The 20,485-nt window shown below is 37.9% G+C and overlaps 2 protein-coding genes across 2 annotated transcripts in view; both read left to right on the top strand.

The window, feature by feature from the left end:
- The window catches only part of LOC113465301 (endothelin-converting enzyme homolog), a 27,525-nt gene extending 16,111 nt beyond the window's left edge, over window positions 1-11,414 (top strand). Inside the window, exons 12-19 of the mRNA XM_026826510.1 lie at window positions 4,034-4,164; window positions 6,205-6,303; window positions 6,535-6,755; window positions 7,377-7,555; window positions 8,300-8,446; window positions 8,941-9,083; window positions 9,530-10,022; window positions 10,204-11,414. Coding sequence (XP_026682311.1) covers window positions 4,034-4,164; window positions 6,205-6,303; window positions 6,535-6,755; window positions 7,377-7,555; window positions 8,300-8,446; window positions 8,941-9,083; window positions 9,530-9,706 — 1,097 coding nt within the window. The 3' untranslated portion in view covers window positions 9,707-10,022; window positions 10,204-11,414. The remainder of the gene's footprint in view (window positions 1-4,033; window positions 4,165-6,204; window positions 6,304-6,534; window positions 6,756-7,376; window positions 7,556-8,299; window positions 8,447-8,940; window positions 9,084-9,529; window positions 10,023-10,203) is intronic.
- A 1,660-nt stretch (window positions 11,415-13,074) lies between these two features.
- Window positions 13,075-18,767, top strand: LOC103513261 (carotenoid isomerooxygenase). The gene is made up of 10 exons (XM_008478073.2): window positions 13,075-13,265; window positions 13,758-13,869; window positions 14,256-14,402; window positions 14,812-14,947; window positions 15,280-15,415; window positions 15,726-15,928; window positions 16,327-16,365; window positions 17,424-17,648; window positions 17,963-18,061; window positions 18,585-18,767. The coding sequence occupies exons 1-10, from the start codon at window positions 13,076-13,078 to the stop codon at window positions 18,765-18,767; spliced, it is 1,470 nt and encodes a 489-aa protein (XP_008476295.1). The 5' UTR covers window position 13,075.
- Window positions 18,768-20,485: the final 1,718 nt, after the last annotated feature.

Here is a 20,485-nt window from a genome sequence, read left to right as displayed (position 1 = left end):
TTTTTTTTTTTTTTTTTTTTTTTTTTTTTTTTTTTTTTTTTTTTGTAAACCCTTCTTCCCTTGTCGACTGTCAAAAAAAGGAAGTTATATTGATGGAGTAGCTTTACAGATAGCCCAGGGGCGATAGCACGTTGAATGAAACAGTCCTCGTGGGATCGCTGAAGCAACGTTGCGCGTGGTTGGCATCCGGATGGGTGACTATCAGAGCAATCTTGTTCTGCGGCCTTTTCCCGGCCCCACTCAGGTGAGGTTAATGAGAGGAGGCAGATAGCTTGTCGCCAAAAAGAAGGTAAAACCCTGCCACTAAAGACCTTAGCTACTATAGAGTGACGTAAAATTCCTGTCAAATAGAACCTATAGATGTAAAGTAGGTACCTACCTACATACATTTAAGAACATAATTATTATGGACATTATGTACTCACTTACCTACATATCTCTATTCCACATTATTTATTTTCGCCTGGATATTACATTGCCCTTAATTTTCCTCAGTTGGATACTGGTACCCAACTGGTGGAAACTGGAAACATTGAAAAACTGGGTCAAAAATATTAAATTGATTGACAATCTGCAGAAGTTCTTTTTGTTTGGTAGAAGTTTGAAAGTTTAAATGTCACTGTGAGATCGATTTTGCTAAAGTTTTTAGTGACGAGGGTTTTACAGTGTAAAAGTTACACTCCATTTGGCGACAAACTACTCCCCTCCCATTTATCTCTCCCACCTTCAGTGGAGGACACAAAGTCAGCAGCACGTGTAACTCAGTACAGGCTACAGGACCAAGTCGGGTACGATACTTCGGACTGTTTACTCTCCAGTGTTTGCGTCATAGTTACTCAGAGGTTAAGATGTTTGATAACACAGTGAGGTCTGAGAATAGAATGGCCCATGATCTTGCTCTTGATAGAGTTGTGTCAGAGTTTTTTACTTTTTCGTACAGGCAGTTTCGATAGTTTTGTTATTTAAACAAAAACTCCCGCTTTTTTGTCGATATATTTTTGTTCGCGTAAAAAATAATAATAAATCTCAGTTGATTTTATTTTCGTGCGCGCGAATGTAAAATACAAATTAATGTGTTGTTTTGTGTGTGCCAAATCTCCAATACACATGTTGGGTCGAAACCTCCATTGCCCGTTGTGTTGTGTGCGTTTTCGGAAATTTCGTACATCCGTGATGTAATAAGAGGGTTACTGGGTTATGTTTTTGTTATGCTTTTTATAATGCTTGAGTATATGGTTTCATGTTTTTCTATCAATGGAACATGGAAGGATGGCGCAATTTATTAATGGAGAAATCTTGTTTTCCGCGGGGTGAAATTTCAACATAAATAATAATAATAATAAGGGAAGCTGTGAAAGTGATTAACGCTATAAACATACTCTGTCTGAATTCTTTTTTTTTTTATTATTTGTATTTATTAAATGAAGCTCAGTGAAAACCTGGAAAAGTGAGGTATTAAATCTTTTACTCGAATACATTAGGTACAAAGTACAACACTACACTACAATATAATAAGACGTACGTACAACATAATGAAAGCATTAAAACCTTTAGTAGATTTGCACCTAACTAAACCAACGTCAACATTTACGGATTTATGTACCTACAAACTGAAATAAGACTTTTCAACTTTCGTTCCTCACAAGATTAAAATTCACGGGCAAATGAGTCCCAATAACTCAGACTCAGAAGGTGCCTTATACCTACCCACGAGAAGGTACAGCAAACAAATAAAATAGGTAGGTATACAGGTAGACACTAAAAGTCGGGCTGTGGGCTTAAAACAGGGAGGACACCAGCTTGAAATTCACTTCCTAAATAAAAAGCAAAGGTTGAGTAAAAACCAAATGTCATATCCTAAAACAATCACCCCAGGGCTGATTGAGAGGCTTACCAAAAGGGACCTACAAGCCTACAACAAACAGAGCAAATTAAAGCTAGCTACCTACCTACATACTTCTTCAAATCCCATTCATGCCAGAAATTTACGTTAAATTAAACTTGGGAAATGATATAATGAAATGGGCTTATATTTGACACTGTACAGATACTGGAATTAAACAAGATAGTAAGTCATCAGGTAACTCTACCGGAGATACGACACCTACTGTCGACTGTCATGTCCAAAGATTTCAAAGCATGTGTAATGAGATAATTGTAATGCGACTCACTACATAGGTATTTGATACTTATTCATTACTTAGCAGGTGTAGCGATAAATGATCTTTCTTTGTCACTATCCATTTGGACAAAGACATGAAACTGTCAAACAAACAAACAAACATTCGACATATAGGTATGTGCATATTACCTTCATTACGTTTAAGAATGTTTTTAAGATTCCAAAAAGTTATAGATTTAAAGAACCAAACTCAGCATCTATGCAAGTTCTTGGAATGTGGAAAACGGTTTCCGGGATTTTGAATATTTTCCCCCCAATTTTGAGTTCTTCCAAATCACCATATATTTTAAATCAGCATATTTTGTATATAATCTAAAACCTTTCAGTTTAAAGGTGTGTCCACACATAGTCGACAGGCCGTCGATCGATGTACACTGAACCGTCCACACTGCCTTGACCACATAGATTCACCTCGTCCATCGACGACCGGCTGACTATGTTTGGACACACCTTTTCCTTGTAAAGCAAGTTCTGACTCACTCTTTTCCCCCGGCAGATCTAGGCCCGCATCCCTCCCTATGTTTGGATCCGAAGTGTGTGCAGACAGCCGCCACAATACTGTCATCTCTAGACCCTAGCGTAGACCCGTGTGATGATTTCTATCAGTACTTGTATGATTTTTTTGTTTTTCTTTGTGTTATTTTTTCCTATAAAATCTTTAAGTATTGACCATAGTTTATAAGTGTCACCTTTAGATCCGAAAAATTAGACTGTATTTAACTTTGTTTTGAAATCCTTATAAATCCTGTCCAATCACAGAAAACATTGGATAATAGTCGCGGTGATGTCAAATCATTGTGAAGTATTGTTTTCAGGAACAGGCTACAGATTTAAATTTATCAGCTTCAATGTAGCCCTTGCTTTTACTTTGCAGAGCAGCCACTGTCCTCGATGAAAAGCAAAGCAGAACAGAAGGCCAAGACCTACTACATGTCTTGTATGGATGGAAATGAGACGATAGAAGAGTTGGGAGCCAAACCTTTGCTCAAACTTCTGGATGAGGTTGGCGGCTGGAGTATAGCAGGTAACGTGAATAATCTTTGTTGTTGACCAGTTGATTATGAGTAGGGAGCGGATTATATGCACGAAAAAATGGCCCAAATATGTATGGCAATATGCACACAAAAATGGGCCAAATATCCAAAAACATGCCCAAAAAGTGCCAAAATATGCAAAAACATGCTCACATCTAGTTTCTCATCCGCTCCCTAATTATGAGTAATCTTTGTTGATCAGTTGATTATAATCAGATGAAGGTCCAACCTCAGTGATGTAGTCCACTAGACTTCGCATTTGTAGATGTAGATTTGAGTCCAAATCAAGTCAAATTTTTAAGCGAAGTGTATTAGTCAGGGAACGCCATTTATTTTGTAACTATCATAAATCCTGAACTTTAATCAGAATCTTCAACGACATTGGCACATCTTTTCAGAAAATTTTCGAGTAAACAATTATGAGTAATCTTTGTTGATCAGTTGATTATAATCAGATGAAGGTCCAACCTCAGTGATGTAGTCCACTAGACTTCGCATTTGTAAATGTAGATTTGAGTCCAAATCAAGTCAAATTTTTAAGCGAAGTGTATTAGTCAGGGAACGCCATTTATTTTGTGACTATCATAAATCCTGAACTTTAATCAGAATCTTCAACGACATTGGCACATCTTTTCAGAAAAATTTCGAGTAAATTTAGTGCCACATATGGGTAGTTTCTAATTTCATAGACATGGCTACGGTAACATTGCCAAATAAAGACAGAGTTTCTTCCAACTGCAAGATGAACTAGGGCCCACCGGTTGTAGTCCTTTGCCACTGCGGCCTAATGAGATCTTTACTGATTTCTTCCCTGCAGGCAAGTTCAACGTGTCATCCTGGAGTCTACAAAGAACGGTAGAAACCCTCATGATTCAGTACAGCATGATGGGGTTCTTCAATTGGTATGTGGCAGAGGATGATAGGAACTCTTCCCGCTATACCTTGGTGGTAAGTGAAGAAGTGCCTTGTAGTGATGGTTTTTGTTCTGAAACAGAAAACAACACATTGGATATTGTTAGTTGGAAGTTGACAGCCTTCCACCCAGAGCGATGGCAAAATTAATAGACTGCTTACAAAGAAACAAATTCGTACATTCTTTAACAAAGCTTTTGTATAGAAACATAATTTATATAAGAAAATTTTATTTCATAGACATGGCTACGGTAACATTACCAAATAAAGACAGAGTTTCTTCCAACTGCAAGATGAACTAGGGCCCACCGGTTGTAGTTCTTTGCCACTGCGGCCTAATGAGATCTTTACTGACTTCTTCCCCGCAGGCAAGTTCAACGTGTCATCCTGGAGTCTACAAAGAACGGTAGAGACCCTCATGATTCAGTACAGCATGATGGGGTTCTTCAATTGGTATGTGGCAGAGGATGATAGGAACTCTTCCCGCTATACCTTGGTGGTAAGTGAAGAAGTGCCTTGTAGTGATGGTTTTTGTTCTGAAACAGAAAACAACACATTGGATATTGTTAGTTGGAAGTTGACAGCCTGGGGGGGGAGAGGGTCTTTTTCTGAGTGAGTTCTCCAGTCTATGTACTGGTCTTCTACAATTTGTACTACAATACAATTTGTAAAAGACCAGGACAATTTGTAAAAGACCTGTTAAGCAAACGGCCTGTTAACTTCTATTTAATTTCTATAGGCTTAACAAGGCTGTTAAGCTAACAGACTGTTAGGGGCTAAAAAGTAAGTTGGTAAAAAACACAGTAGGACTGTAAAATTAAGACGATATTCCGGTTAACGTAATGTGTACAACTTCACTTTCCAGGCGAAAATATTGCAGACAACGGAGGTCTGAAGGCAGCTTACCACGCCTATCTGCAATGGGCCAAGCAGAATTCCATGAAGGAACAGTACCTGCCTGCTTTGAATTTCACTCACAAGCAGCTTTTCTTCATAGGCTTCGGTCAGGTGAGGCAAAGCTATTGAGTTTAATTCTCAAGCTTTTCATGTAATTTTTATAACTCTTACGTATTCTCGAGAGTTTATTGCCCTGAGAGTCCATGATGGATAAAGTCCAATTAATTTTCATGTCATGTTTCTCCATATCTCCATACACCCGAGTGTATTGACATCGACAGTTCAATTTTTATAAATTCGGCAAACGATCCTTGAAGTTTTGAGTGCTAGGTAGATGCCTTCTTTTTAATTCAATAAATTACTGGTTAGTTTGATTTTGATAGTAAAATTTCAATGTTTAACAGTCCAAGGAAATTTACTGATTAATTTCAATAGGTATGATTTCTCAGTTACAAAGCATTCATTTTCCACTATTGGGCCTTCAGGGGCTCGGTTTCTAAGTGAGGTTTACATCAGTTCACTAAACTACTTGTACTAATGTATTGATTGGTTCCCTCAACAGGTTTGGTGCTCCACAAACACGGAAGAAGCCACCAAGCTTCTCTACAAAAGTCTTGAAAAACGGTACACGCTTAACCAGTTGGAGACCTCTTTTCTAGTCAGCATTGAAATCATAGAAAGATAGAAAACCATAGAAAACCATCTTAAGGTTTTTCGCAGACATTTTCACATTATGAAATCATATACATATCTATGTAAATTACTTTTATGACTTTCAGATATCCTGGCACCAGTTTTTCAACGAAGCATTCCGCAAAGTTCAAAGGAAAATCACCGCAAAGGACAATGTGGTGGTGTATGCACCGAAATATCTGCAACAGCTAACCCGACTGGTCAAGGAGTACAACTCTACCACTGATGGAAAAATGTGAGTCGAATATCCGAAAGGTCCTTGACTGAGGATCCTCAAAAGAATAACGTTGGAGCGCCAGATTTAAGTTATATTTCTCCTACCATAATGGCGGAACCATGATTTCATGTGACACATGAATCTGTCCGCAAAAGGTTAAAATTGGAGAAGGGGGGAGGAAAGAAATTTCCGAGTCGAACAATCTGGCCAACAAAAATGTATACAAAATCGCCCCTAATAACCTAATTTTCCTTCCAATAACATTTCAGGTGGATCAGAACGGCCTAACACTTCCTACTAGGGATAACTACTTGAACAAAACGGCCAATGAGAAGCTCCTGTCGACTTATCTGGATTATATGACTAAGGTAATGTGGAGTCAGCAAATGCATGATTAGAACTTTGGTTCCATTAAAGCCAAAATCAGCAGATTGAGGACTTGTGAAGGACAATGGTTGAATGGGTTGGTCATATTGAATATTGGAAGTCAACAATTTCCAATCCAAGAGAGTAATATCTCATTTAACAATTTTGAAAAACATTAGATAAGTACCTAAAATAATTTCAACTCTGCAAACCTTCCGTTTGATTTCCCACAGATCGGAGTTCTGCTGGGAGGAGAAGAGAAAACTACTCGAGAGCACATGAGACATGTCATTCAGTTTGAAACCGAACTCGCCAACATCACGGAAAAGGACGAAGATCGCCGAGATGAGGAAAACATCTATCACCGGATGTCCATCGCTGAACTCCAGGAATTGGCGCCATTTGTAAGTACAACACAAAGAAATACGACATTAATCCTGAAAAGTATAGAAAAGTACATTATGTACTTAATGCAAAAACACCAAACCAGAACGTAAAGAATAAGAGGTAAGTGATTTTTGGTCTAGGAAGAAGAGTGAAGTGCCATTTTGGAAACAAAAGTCTTGAAAAACGGTACACGCTTAACCAGTTGGAGACCTCTTTTCTAGTCAGCATTGAAATCATAGAAAGATAGAAAACCATCTTAAGGTTTTCCGCAGACATTTTCACATTATGAAATCATATACATATCTATGTAAATACAACTTTGACTATATTTTTCACCAAATTAAACTTAGTTCGAGCTGGTGAAAGGGTTACCCTCACACACATTAATTCTAAAGCAAACCTATTTAGCTGGGGATCAAAAATACCGGTCGCATGTCACAAGTCTGAGAAGAAACAGGAATACAAGTATGTAGTACAATTTTTATGAACGCCGTGTTGTTTATTTAAGTATGCAATGTGCAAGGAAAGTTTAGTGGAGATGTCAAGTTCCCATTCCTCTGGTACATATGTAGATACTGACTTGATCTAGAATTCTAGACTCTAGAGGTCAAACGGCAGGTTTTCGTATTCGATAGATTCGAATGGACCCAAGGTCAATCCTCTGATTTCCAACCTTCGATATTTCCAGATGGAGTATGACTCCTCCTACAGTCAACGCTTACTACACGCCAACCAAAAACCAAATCGTTTTCCCGGCTGGTATTCTACAGGCACCATTCTATGATATTAATCAGCAACAGGCTCTCAACTACGGGGGTATGGGGGTCGTCATGGGACACGAATTGACCCATGCTTTTGATGATCAGGGTAAGTGACTGAGGTACTTTGTTAATTAACTTGAGAGGGAGGATAAGGAACGAACCTCAGTAATGTAATGGCACCAGTGGTAGAAGGGTGTACATTGTACAACAACTGCACACTCGTACAGTGCAGTGATGTGATGGTACAGACATGATAAAAGTGTTGGAAGGATTGTAGGTAGTTTAAAACAATTTGGAAGCCCAGAAACAATATCTGGGCATCTTGCATGTCCATTTCAAGTATCCCAAACAAATGTTCGTATTTACAGATAACTTTGAAAGTGAAAACTTCCTTACAATATTTACGACAAAAACAATCAAGGAGGTAGACAATGCTGCGACACTGACAAGCCCAAATTACAAAAGGCTTTTTAATAGGATTTGCCACTTTTGAACCCAATTGTGAGGGCCACTGCTCGAAATTATGCGTCCACCAAATGTTACAGGCCTCCCGAAGCTAGCCGCGTCATCCATATATGTACCCAAAATCGAAATTTATATCTGATTTGCCACTTTTGAACCCAATTGTGAGGGCCACTGCTCGAAATTATGCGTCCACCAAATGTTACAGGCCTCCCGAAGCTAGCCGCGCCATCCATATATGTATCCAAAATCGAAATTTACATCTAGAAAAGTAATGTGACAGACACCGAAGCGAATACAATAGTCCGTCCCTTATACCTTTTTATTACTATTGTAATAATAAAGGGAGGACGGACTAAAAAGTAATAATCTTTTTCTCATTTCTCAGGTCGGGAATATGACAAGGAGGGTAATCTACACCAGTGGTGGAACAATGCCACCATAGCCAGGTTCAAGGAACAGGCAGAGTGTTTCGTACATCAGTACAACAACTTCACTCTGGATGGAATGTCTGTCAATGGAAAGCGAACGCTAGGTTAGTAGAGCAAACGAAGTGAGTTCCGAGTTTAAACTCGACGATTTTGCATTTAGTTTGTCTGTTTGTTCTGCGATAACTCTCGAACGAGTTATCCGATTTTGATTAAATTCAGCAAAAATGTTCACCATACAAAGGTACTATTAATCTTTAGATTTCGGGGTTGATCGGGCTTTTAGGAGCTTTGGGGGGGGAGAGGGTCTTTTTCTGAGTGAGTTCTCCAGTCTATGTACTGGTCTTCTACAATTTGTACTACAATACAATTTGTAAAAGACTAGGAGTGGATTTCACGAACATTTTTTCAGCCCTTAGAAGGCCTGTTAAGCAAACAGCCTGTTAACTTCTATTTAATTTCTATAGGCTTAACAAGGCTGTTAAGCTAACAGACTGTTAGGGGCTAAAAAGTAAGTTGGTAAAAAAACACAGTAGGACTGTAAAATTAAGACGATAAAACCAATTCCGGTTAACGTAATGTGTACAACTTCACTTTCCAGGCGAAAATATTGCAGACAACGGAGGTCTGAAGGCAGCTTACCACGCCTATCTGCAATGGGCCAAGCAGAATTCCATGAAGGAACAGTACCTGCCTGCTTTGAATTTCACTCACAAGCAGCTTTTCTTCATTGGCTTCGGTCAGGTGAGGCAAAGCTATTGAGTTTAATTCTCAAACTTTTCATGTAATTTTTATAACTCTTACGTATTCTCGAGAGTTTATTGCCCTGAGAGTCCATGATAAGTCCAATTAATTTTCATGTCATGTTTCTCCATATCTCCATACACCCGAGTGTATCAACATCGACAGTTCAATTTTGATGAATTCTGCAAACGGTCCTTGAAGTTTTGGGTGCTAGGTAGATGCCTTCTTTTTAATTCAATAAATTGCTGGTTAGTTTGACTTTGATAGTAAAATTTCAATGTTTAGCAGTTCAAGGAAATTTACTGATTAATTACAATAGGCATGATTTCTCAGTTACAAAGCATTCATTTTCCACTATTGGGCCATCAGGGGCTCTGTTTCTAAGTGAGGTTTACATCAGTTTACTAAACTACTTGTACTAATGCATTGATTGGTTCCCTCAACAGGTTTGGTGCTCCACAAACACGGAAGAAGCCACCAAGCTTCTCCTGGAGAAGGATGCGCATGCGCCTTCCCACTATCGGGTAGTGGTTCCTCTTGCTAACCTCCCAGAGTTTTCGCAGGCATTTAGCTGTCCTCTTGGTTCCAAAATGAATCCAGTTAACAAGTGTGAAGTTTGGTAAACTGCACAGGAAGGTCTGGGTTGGGACCATGATTTGTCAAGATTTTCCCATGTTTGGAGGATGACTAAATTTCGAACCCGGCTATTCGCGTATGGACCACGTGATGTCTGTGAGTTCGTGAGAGGGAAAAAATTGGTGGAAACTGGTGTCACCTTTAACACATTTTTGGTGTGTGCTGTTAGAGAGAGGAGCTATATGTTGTGTTTTTAATATTCGTGTTCTGAGTTGGGACCATCCTTTGTGAGTATGAGGACTTCCCTGGCTATCCAGGGCTATACATTTTGAGCTATATTGATGTGTGTATCAGAGAAGAAAGGTTATTTTGATTCTGAAAGACCAAACTTCCAAAGAAATGTGCTGTTAGAGAGAGGAGCTATATGTTGTGTTTTAATATTCGTGTTCTGAGTTGGGACCATCCTTTGTGAGTATGAGGACTTCCCTGGCTATCCAGGGCTATACATTTTGAGCTATATTGATGTGTGTATCAGAGAAGAAAGGTTATTTTGATTCTGAAAGACCAAACTTCCAAAGAAATTAGCGTATCCACTAATTTATCTTTATTGGCACATTGCATACTCAAATAGTTACACGGCGTTCATACAAATTATCCAATGTGTTGACTGCATGACTGCATTATCATTTATCTGTATTGTTGCCAATGAATGTACCATATATTATTTTATGTAAAAGCGTACAAGTTCCTCGTAATTTTAACCAAGTGAAATACTGTAGGGTTCATCTGTCTTTTATTTATGTAAATAATGCACCATAATTACATGTTATAATTTATAATACAAATAACTTGAAGTTATTCATGTGTAAATCAAATAATTTGATAATATATTTATTTAAATAGGTACCTATTTATTTAAATCGGCCCAAACAATGGTTCACTTTTTTTCTTTTTTTTTCTCCCCTCTTTTTCAATCACTTTTATGTTAACAAACCAACAGTACAAGTATTTTTTAGTTTTATTTTTTAAACAAGTTTGGAGAGGTTTTACTAACTAGGTACCTACTAGTTATGTATTAAGTGAACTTTGAATTTAAGGCGAGCACTCTAATTCTTTATGTTTTTTTTTCGAACTAAAAGAAAAGGTTCAGGACTGTAGGATTATACTTTTTTTTTACAGCGGACATTTACTTTATTGTGATTATCGAATTATGCATTATGAAAACAAATGATTGATCAGTTACAGTTAGATAATTTTACAATTAATGATACTGATATATTCAATTACGACCGGCTTGTAATTATCTAATTATTCCCATTTTCCCGCATTTCATTTCATTTTCTTCGTGTTCATGCGAAAATGATTTTACGCAATTTTTATGTAGACCGAAAAGTTTCCAAAAAGGATTCCTGTGATATATGATTTATTTTGTTTATTTTACTGTTCGCGCCTTTTCCGGCATGCTTATTTTGATTGAAATTTTGAATCAAAGATGAACAAAATCTCTAATACCTGTTGAACAATACAAAAATCTACGTTATCTCGAATAACATCCATATTTTTGGAAATTTTTGATTTTGAATCAATATTGTGAGTAGAGCATTATTTTGTACTACTATTTATGTAGATCTCTTTTATACGTGTTTCTGTGCATTCTAATTTGAAAATAAATCATGACTTGTGTTATTATTTAGAATTGGATTTGTATATCAATACAAAAACGGACAAATATCATTTTATTTTTGAAAATGAAAATACGACCAAACTTGTTGTCCTTTGCTTATTTCCTTCTCACATTTTCTTTACAGATATCAAGCGATTATGACGATTACCTTCATATAATTAAATTTGATGTGAGTTGCTTTCAGGATCATAACGTAAGAGTTCATGGAAAAACATGACGTAAACAATTTCAGATCAAACTTTTATGACCATTTTCATGTCGAACAAATTGTTTCCTATCCCCAGGAAAATCGAACTGTTTGAAATAAAATACAATGGGAACGAAGGTCAGTCTACAACAGGGTTAAAGTTATGCAACAAAAAGTCTGTCCCAGATGTAATTTTGACAAGGTCGAACTTTTATGACAATGTCATGTTGAAAAGTCTGTCTCTAGAGAGTTTTACATTATGACATTATTTCATATTCGTTCACATAACTGACACAGTTTCAAAAGAAGTTATGTAACTTCTCAATGTTTGGAATGGGTACTGCTGTTCTATGTTTGGAATAGGCACTATGTACAATGTACTTCGTACCATACTATGATTCATACTCTTTGAGGTTTTTATGAATGAAAGGATGCACCTACAACTATTATAGCGTGTTACTCATAGTGATCCCGGTAGTAGACTGTATTGTGTTGTATTCAAAGGCAGTTCTAATGTGGTTTATTTGACCCGTAGGTCTAAATAAACCTCAGTATTTATTTTTATGTGAATCTGTTAAGCTTTTAAAAAGAATGTAACTAGTTTTGCCTTGAAATGTATTTTCATAGTAAAAGCCTCATGTAACATTTCTTGAATTTTTTTTCTTTCTCTCTTTTTTCGTGTGCCTGTATAAAAATAAAATAAAATGTTTTACAATAGTAAAAAATATTGTTATAAGTGGGAGCATTCGACATGAAAATGCATCACCCCTATTATTTTCGTGTGATTTCGCACTGAAATAAGCTGGAAGCCATACTAAAACCCTGAACGAGAATACTAGGTCAAAAGCATGCATATTGCATACATGGGAGAAACTAGGAAGCATAGGGAGTAAACTAAACACCCCCAAGTTATTTGATGATAAAAATAGTCTTTGTGTAGCTGATGGAGTGAGGTTAATGTAATAGGTACCTTACACAATCATTAGATTCATTAGTAATGTCATTATTCCCAAGTAATGATGATGAAAAATCAGAAAATCCGGAATTCCATCATTAGTAATGACATTGCTAATGATCATGTAAGGTACCTATAAGGAGGTGGGTAGCTTGTCGCCGAAATCCGCCGAATGGAGGATAAATTCCCGTCACTAAAAACCTCAGCAGTTCTGCAGAATCTGCAGTAACGTTAAGCTGTGTCCATATATAGTAAACGCCGTCGACATCGACTGAAACCGTAACTGCCTCGACAACATATTCACCTCTTCACCTCGTACATCGACCATCGATCGACGGCGTCGATTATGAGAGGACACAGATTTAAATCCATTAAAAATAAAATAACAACAATAATAAAACAACAATAATAAAACAACAATAATAACAATAAAAGCCGTGTGTAAGGTGAAGATCAAACAAATCATTCCTTCCTAGGTTCAAAATTTATCAAACACCCTGTTTTCAATAGTTTACGACAGAATCTGTTAAACGAAAAGAAAAGGAAAAATCTTCCAAAGCTTTCCATTCATTTCGCGACGAGTGTTCGTCATGAATAAACGCGGTCGCCAAGTTGTCGACATCGCGCGATATTTTCATCATCTGGATAACGACGCGACAATTGCTGCGTTAGAACGTCGCGTTGAGAATGGCGACAGTATATTCGATAATGTGGACGCGGGGGTTTGGTTTCGCGACTGTCATACCGAAGTGGACCAACCAGTCCAGGGAACAGTTGAGGGTAAGTACGACTTTTTTTTCATGGTAAGTGTTTCACCGCCTTTTTTATTTCGTAGCAATGAAACAACGTTTACATTAGACTCGTGTGGTCTGTATCGTAGCATGCCTATCCCGTAGTATGCCCCTCATCAGATCGACGAGAAGATTGTACCTAGAATTTAGTAAATTTAATTACTATAAAATAATAATAAAATAGTAATAGAAAGTAAAAAATGTACCCAAGGCTTTTTTATTATTATTATTATTATTATTTTAAATTATTTAATGACATGATTTCTAAACGAACGAACTGAGTTCTGAGTTTTTATTCAACTGAACATTTTTCTTTCGTGCATTTGGTTTGTTTGCTCAGCGACAATTCCCCTGTCGGTTTTTTATTGAAGTTGGGGGGAAAACCTATTTAAGCTTTGAGATTGAGATTAAATTATATATCCACTATATCCAGTTTGACTTCAAACTTCAAAGCTTTACCAATTCGTTGTGAAATTTTCAGGTGTAATACCATCATGGATTGACGGAGTATTGATACGTAACGGACCTGGTAGTTGGAATGTTGGTGAGGAGAGTTTCGATCATTTGTTTGATTGTTCTGGACTTTTACATAGGTAAGAGAAATCATGCGATATACGGACCAAATATTCATTCACATTCGAGAAATTATTCAAAATATGGACCACATATTCATTCACATTAGAGAAATCGTGCAATATCTGGATCACATAGTCACTCATATTCGCAAAATTGTGCAATACCTGGGTCAGAAATTACTGGAATTTTGTGGCTCCAGAATCCATCCCAGACTTCTGACTCGATCTTGATTGATGATAACGAGTCTTTGGATCATGGAGATGGTACCTGAAGAAGAAAATAAAAACTTCGAATGAGAATACCGTTTAAACGACCATAGGAAACAAAGAAGAAGAAAAAATATTCCAACCCACTCGAACCCAACCTAGAAACTCAACATTTGATTCTCGCCATATCTTTTCAGGTTCAAAATCTCCAGCGGATTAGTCACCTATCAATGTAAATTCATAAAATCTGAGAGTTACATAAAGAATCACGCAGCTCGCCGTATTGTAGTTACCGGGTTTGGTACTCGGTTTGTACCTGATCCCTGTGCTAGCATATTTCAAAGGTAAGGGCTTCTTCATTTTCACTTTCTTAAACCTTACAGGATCTACTTTAAGATGTGTAAATGTGTAATGTCCAAATAAATAAGGTACCTAATAAATAAGTGATGTCAATTTTTAAACAGGTATTTTTGAAGTTCAATTTTTACACAGATTCTTCTTCTTTCAAGACGAGAAGGCCAAGCCATTTTTACTGGATTTATGTATCAATTATATCAGTCAAAAGCAGACTCTTGAGGGTACATTACAACAAAGTACCAACTGTCTAATTCCAATTTAACCACCAGGGGTGCAAAGTGTTTTTCCACTCCAGGTAAACATTTCCGGAAAAGTGTGAGTTTAGGTAGGTCCATAAATTCAATATTCAACGTAATTTTGTAAATTGAAAATCTCATGTTTTGTTTCAATTCACAGAATTGCCACCCTATTCAAGCCTGGATCCGACAACACCCTAGTGTCAGTATATCCAATACAAGATCAAGTGTACGCCCTAGGGGATTCCAACTATATGCACAGGATTGATCCAGCAACATTGGACACTCTTGAAAAGGTAATGGCAGCGTTCATACGCAACACCCTTGTCATGCAAACCGTCAAGTATGGACTCAGCTTAAAACTCATCAAATAGATTGATTATAGAAATTACTCAGGTTGGAAAAGTACAGCAGTAAAAATTATTAGACCAACTCGGAAAACTCACACAAAAAAGTTCTTGCGAGTCCTCGTCCTCAAAAGACATAATCGGGCCCAAAATCTAAAACACAAACATTATTTGAAAATATTTGACAGATTCATCCGCTTGCCAAAATTTATTCAAAGACCAAAAACTGTCTGTGATATCATAGGATTCGTGGAAACATTGGAAACCAATGACTTTTTCAGATGGACCTAGCCCGTGACGTCACAATACTACATCAAACCTCGCATCCACTAACGACCTCTGACGGGGAAACGTTCAACCTAGGCGTCACTCTGAGACCCACAGGACCTCGGTACTGTATACTACAACTCAATGATGGTAAGTCAGGGTTCGAATTTCACAAATTTCAGGTCTAAACGACTGAAATTTGCACAAATATCACGTAGGTACTCACGTAAAAATCGATCCAAAACCCAGGTTGAAAAACCAGGTTGGGAGACATCTCGTAGCGTATATACTGTACTTACGAGTAAGAGCCCGTTCCCACAAAAGAAAAAAAAAATCCTGTTGTGTGTAGTGAGAACACTCTCATATATTCGGGGAAAAATCGGATGAAACTCACGACAAGTGGGAAAGGGCCTTTGGGTACCCCTTTGTACTAACAAAGAATTTGTTTGGACATTTTCAGTGGCGGACCATCGGGTCAAGCTGGTAACCAGTGTCCCAGTACGATGGAAATTTCACCCGGGCTACATGCACACATTCGCCATGACCCCCCACTACTTCATTATTGTGGAACAGCCCCTGAGTATCTCTGTACCGCGCCTGATCAAGAATAGTGTCACGAACCGGCCCTTGGCCACCTGCTTGAAGTTCTTTGAAAAACAAAGTGTGAGTTTAGAAGTCCTAGGTCGCGGGTTTGATTCCCACTAGATGCGAAATTCATCCTAAACAGATAAGATTCCATCTCGGAACAGCTGGCTTTCTCCTATCCCATCCCCCTCCTCCTTCTCTTCTCTTCGCTTTCGGGACGATATCGATATGACCTCCGTTCTCCGTTGTTACAGCTCCCTCAATCAAATTTAAGTATTACTGAGTTTTTTAAGTCTGACATGAGATTTAGAAAGAGGTGCCCCTTAAAGAAAGCTATCAGTTATCGTTTCCAAGCCTTCATCTCACACAACAATAAAATTACCGAAACAATCGTTTCCAATCCTTCAACAAACAATATTGTTTTTAGCTATCGTATAAATCTGAAATCTCTGATCTGATGATACCTATCATTTCAGACGATATTTCATGTGCTAGACAAAACTACCGGGTCCGTCGTAAACTGAAATAAGCTGGAAGCCATACTAAAACCCTGAACGAGAATACTAGGTCAAAAGCATGCATATTGCATACATGGGAGAAACTAGGATACATAGGGAGTAAACTAAACACCCCCAAGTTATTTGATGACAAAAAAAGTCTTTGTGTAGCTAATGGAGTGAGGTTAATGTAATAGGTACCTTACACAATCATTAGTAATGTCATTATTCCCAAGTAATGATGATGAAAAATCAGAAAATCCGGAATTCCATCATTAGTAATGACATTACTAATGATCATGTAAGGTACCTATAAGGAGGTGGGTAGGTTGTCGCCGAAATCCGCCGAATGGAGGATAAATTGCCGTCACTAAAAACCTCAGCAGTTCTGCAGTAACGTTAAGCTGTGTCCATATATAGTAAACGCCGTCGACATCGACGGAAACCGTACACTGCCTCGACAACATAGATTCACCTCTTCACCTCGTACATTGACCGACGGCGTCGATTATGAGAGGACACAGATTTAAATCCATTAAAAATAAAATAACAACAATAATAAACCAATAATATGGAGGATAAATTGCCGTCACTAAAAACCTCAGCAGTTCTGCAGTAACGTTAAGCTGTGTCCATATATAGTAAACGCCGTCGACATCGACTGAAACCGTACACTGCCTCGACAACATAGATTCACCTTGTACATCGACCATCGATCGACGGCGTCGATTATGAGAGGACACAGATTTAAATCCATTAAAAATAAAATAACAACAATAATAACAATAAAAGCCGTGTGTAAGGTGAAGATCAAACAAATCATTCCTTCCTAGGTTCAAAATTTATCAAACACCCTGTTTTCAATAGTTTACGACAGAATCTGTTAAACGAAAAGAAAAGGAAAAATCTTCCAAAGCTTTCCATTCATTTCGCGACGAGTGTTCGTCATGAATAAACGGGGTCGCCGTGTTGTCGACATCGCGCGATATTTTCATCATCTGGATAACGACGCGACAATTGCTAAGCCAGACTTTTCCATACTGGAATTACAAATAATAAAATCCTCTCATTTCTAGAATATTCATTCGACTCCGCGCTACGCGCAAATGTTTCGAGCGCGGCCGTTAAGGTTTCGTCTGGATTTAGCCTCGCCCAGGACCGCACCTACCGGTAAAGTGAGGCCCAGTGTCATATGTGATGTAGGATGTGAGACACCCCGCATGAATGGACAACACCAGGGCCGGCCGTACACCTACTTCTATGCTATCTCTGCTGATATTGATAGGGACAATCCAGGCACGGTATGTGAATGGAGTTTTTACTTTTTATTTTAATAGATACAAACCTATTCTATGTAATGAGAAATTATTGCGATCGGTCCAAATTTTTCAAAATCCGGAAATGGGTGGACATGTCCGTTTTATGGTCTCCAAGTCCAAAAAACTGATTTGTAAGCTTTTATTTGACTTGAGATATTTGTATGAGTCAAATCTTTTAACCAACTTTTGAGTCACTTTTACGGGGCTATTGTGGTCCAATCTTGGAGCACAATAGAAAATCTTGCATACCTACTTAGGACAAAATTTTATATTTATTTTCTTTATTTTTCTTCCAGCTAATCAAAGTGAATGTTCAGAACAACACATGTAAATCCTGGAGTCAGAAAGATGTCTATCCAAGTGAACCTGTGTTTGTTGCCACTCCCAATGCAGTGGTAAGATATTCTTTGAGCTTAATATAAATTATAAATCAAACAAAAATTATCTTTTTCATAGAGAGATTTAAGTATCAAGATTTTTTTCAAAAGGCCCTTTACTCCAGCAGTCTAGACAAGGTCTGGTATATTTGATGGGATAATGATACATTCATGCGTGAGAATACAATCCGAAAGTACTGCTAAAATAAGGAAACAGCTCCCACGTCCACAAATCGTAATTTCGATTTTTAGGGTAAGCCATTCTTTGAGAGTATGTAATATATATAAATAAAAAAAAAAATATATATAAATCAAACAAAAATGATCTTTTTCATAGAGTGATTTTTCAATATCACTTGTTTATCCTGTCCAAATAGGACTGAAAAGCCTTTACTCCAGCAGTCTAGACAAGGTCTCGTATATTTGATGGGATAATGATACATTCATGCATCAGAATACACTCCGAAAGTACGCTGAAAATAGGGAAATAGCTCCTACTTCCACCACAAACAATTCATGATTCCGATTTTCATTTCCACAGAAAGAAGACGAGGGTGTTCTCCTGTCCGTCCTCCTTTGGTCTCATCACCCTACTCGAGTGTCCCTCCTCGTACTGAATGCAAGAACGATGCAAGAACTAGGCAGAGTTAACTTTACCACACCCACCCCTGTACCCAAGTGCTTACATGGCTGGTACTTTCCTCATGAGCGGAAAGACGCCTGAATTGTATTCGATTAGGTATGTGAAATTTAATTCAGTCAAACATGGCTTAACACATAGAGTTAAAGCGCCTTACCGGAAAAAAAACATGGCTGAACCAATGAAATTCCGCTTTGGACGTAAACACAGCGAAATCTCACAATCTCATTGGTTCAGCCATGTTTGACTGAATTAAATTTCACATAATCGAATACAACTGAGGTAGTAGCTGTGCAGCCGTTTCCAACACTTTGACTTGTGTTGGGGTTTACCAACTAGGGATTAATTTCACATAATCGAATACAACTGAGGTAGTAGCTGTGCAGCCGTTTCCAACACTTTGACTTGTGCTGGGGTTTACCAACTAGGGATTGAGATGAAACGAGGATTTCCCTATACTTAATAGCCAGGACAACCTCGGATTGAACTCAATCCTGAGACAATCCACGGTGGTAAAACTCGACCTTAGTTAACGACGCGGTATTAAAGCGTGTTAAATGAACCAGTTACTAAAAGATCACTGAAGTTAAGTAACGTTGCTTCTGGATAGTAATTCAACCCATAAACCTTAATAGCCAGGACAACCTCGGATTGAACTCAATCCTGAGACAATCCACGGTGGTAAAACTCGACCTTAGTTAACGACGCGGTATTAGCGCGTTAAATGTACCAGTTACTAAAAGATCACTGAAGTTAAGTAACGTTGCATTTGGATAGTATTTCAACCCATAAACTGTTATTGCTAAGTACCTACAGTTGAAGTTAAATATACAAAAATAGAAAGGAGTTTCAAAAAGCATACTAATAAACACTCACCTCTGTGTGGGTTCGCAGTTAGCACACAGGATTACTAGAAGCCCATTGAACCACCTCTGTGTTCACATTAGGAAACGATTTGACAGCCGCTGTCACTTCTTCCGTAAGATAAAGCAGATTATAGAACTGTAAATCGCGCTGAGATTTCGGACTGAAGCATTTGATAACGCCCAGACTCTGTGCACACAGAAAGCAAAGTTGGAATTAAGAATAATTTTACGAAAGAAGTGAGCTCTAAGTTTCATCTTGACACTTTTAATTTCTATTACTTTCCTTATCCTATAGGAAGGAAAGTAATGTTTGTTGCTACCGTAACCCTGCCATGCTGGACTGTATGTACCGCGAGGCATTGAAGGTAAGTTGGGTCTGAAAGCAAAGTCTTCTTCTTCCTCGCCTTTTCCCGTGTTCAGACGACCTCAGCGTTTTTCGTCAGCTTAACAGTCCTAGATAGGATGATTGCTTTGGGTTATCATTTGGTTTTGGCTACAGAATTTTACGAGTGGATGCCCTTCGCAGTCAACCTTTGCTATTTCTTTAGTATCCGACCTGTTTAAAGTCCCCCAGCCAGACTAAGCTGGACTACTCCCTGTTTAATGTCCTCGAACCAGACTAAGCTGGACTATTCGTAGCAATGAAACAACTTTTACATTAGACTCGTGTGGTCTGTATCGTAGCATGCCCATCCCGTAGTATGCCTCTCATCAGATCGACGAGAAGATTGTACCTAGAATTTAGTAAATTTAATTACTATAAAATAATAATAAATAGTAATAGAAAGTAAAAAATGTACCCAAGCTTTTTATAAATTTACATTTATTTATTATTATTTTAAATTATTTAATGACATGATTTCTAAACGAACGAACTGAGTTCTGAGTTCTTATTCAACTGAACATTTGTTTTTCGTGCATTTGGTTTGTTTGCTC

The sequence above is a fragment of the Diaphorina citri genome, unplaced genomic scaffold, assembly GCF_000475195.1.
Source record: "Diaphorina citri unplaced genomic scaffold, Diaci psyllid genome assembly version 1.1 scaffold946, whole genome shotgun sequence".
NCBI lineage: Eukaryota > Metazoa > Arthropoda > Insecta > Hemiptera > Psyllidae > Diaphorina > Diaphorina citri.
The sequence above is the reverse complement of the archived record's forward strand: the minus strand, read 5'-3'. Positions and strand labels throughout refer to the sequence as shown.

Bases quoted from the DNA above. Each gene is read 5' to 3' on its own strand.
- LOC103513261 (XM_008478073.2), top strand. From the start codon at position 13,076: ATGAATAAACGCGGTCGCCAAGTTGTCGACATCGCGCGATATTTTCAT. The intron at 13,870-14,255 runs GTAAGAGAAATC...ATATCTTTTCAG, and splicing joins TGTTCTGGACTTTTACATAG to GTTCAAAATCTCCAGCGGAT. The intron at 14,948-15,279 runs GTAATGGCAGCG...TGACTTTTTCAG, and splicing joins CATTGGACACTCTTGAAAAG to ATGGACCTAGCCCGTGACGT.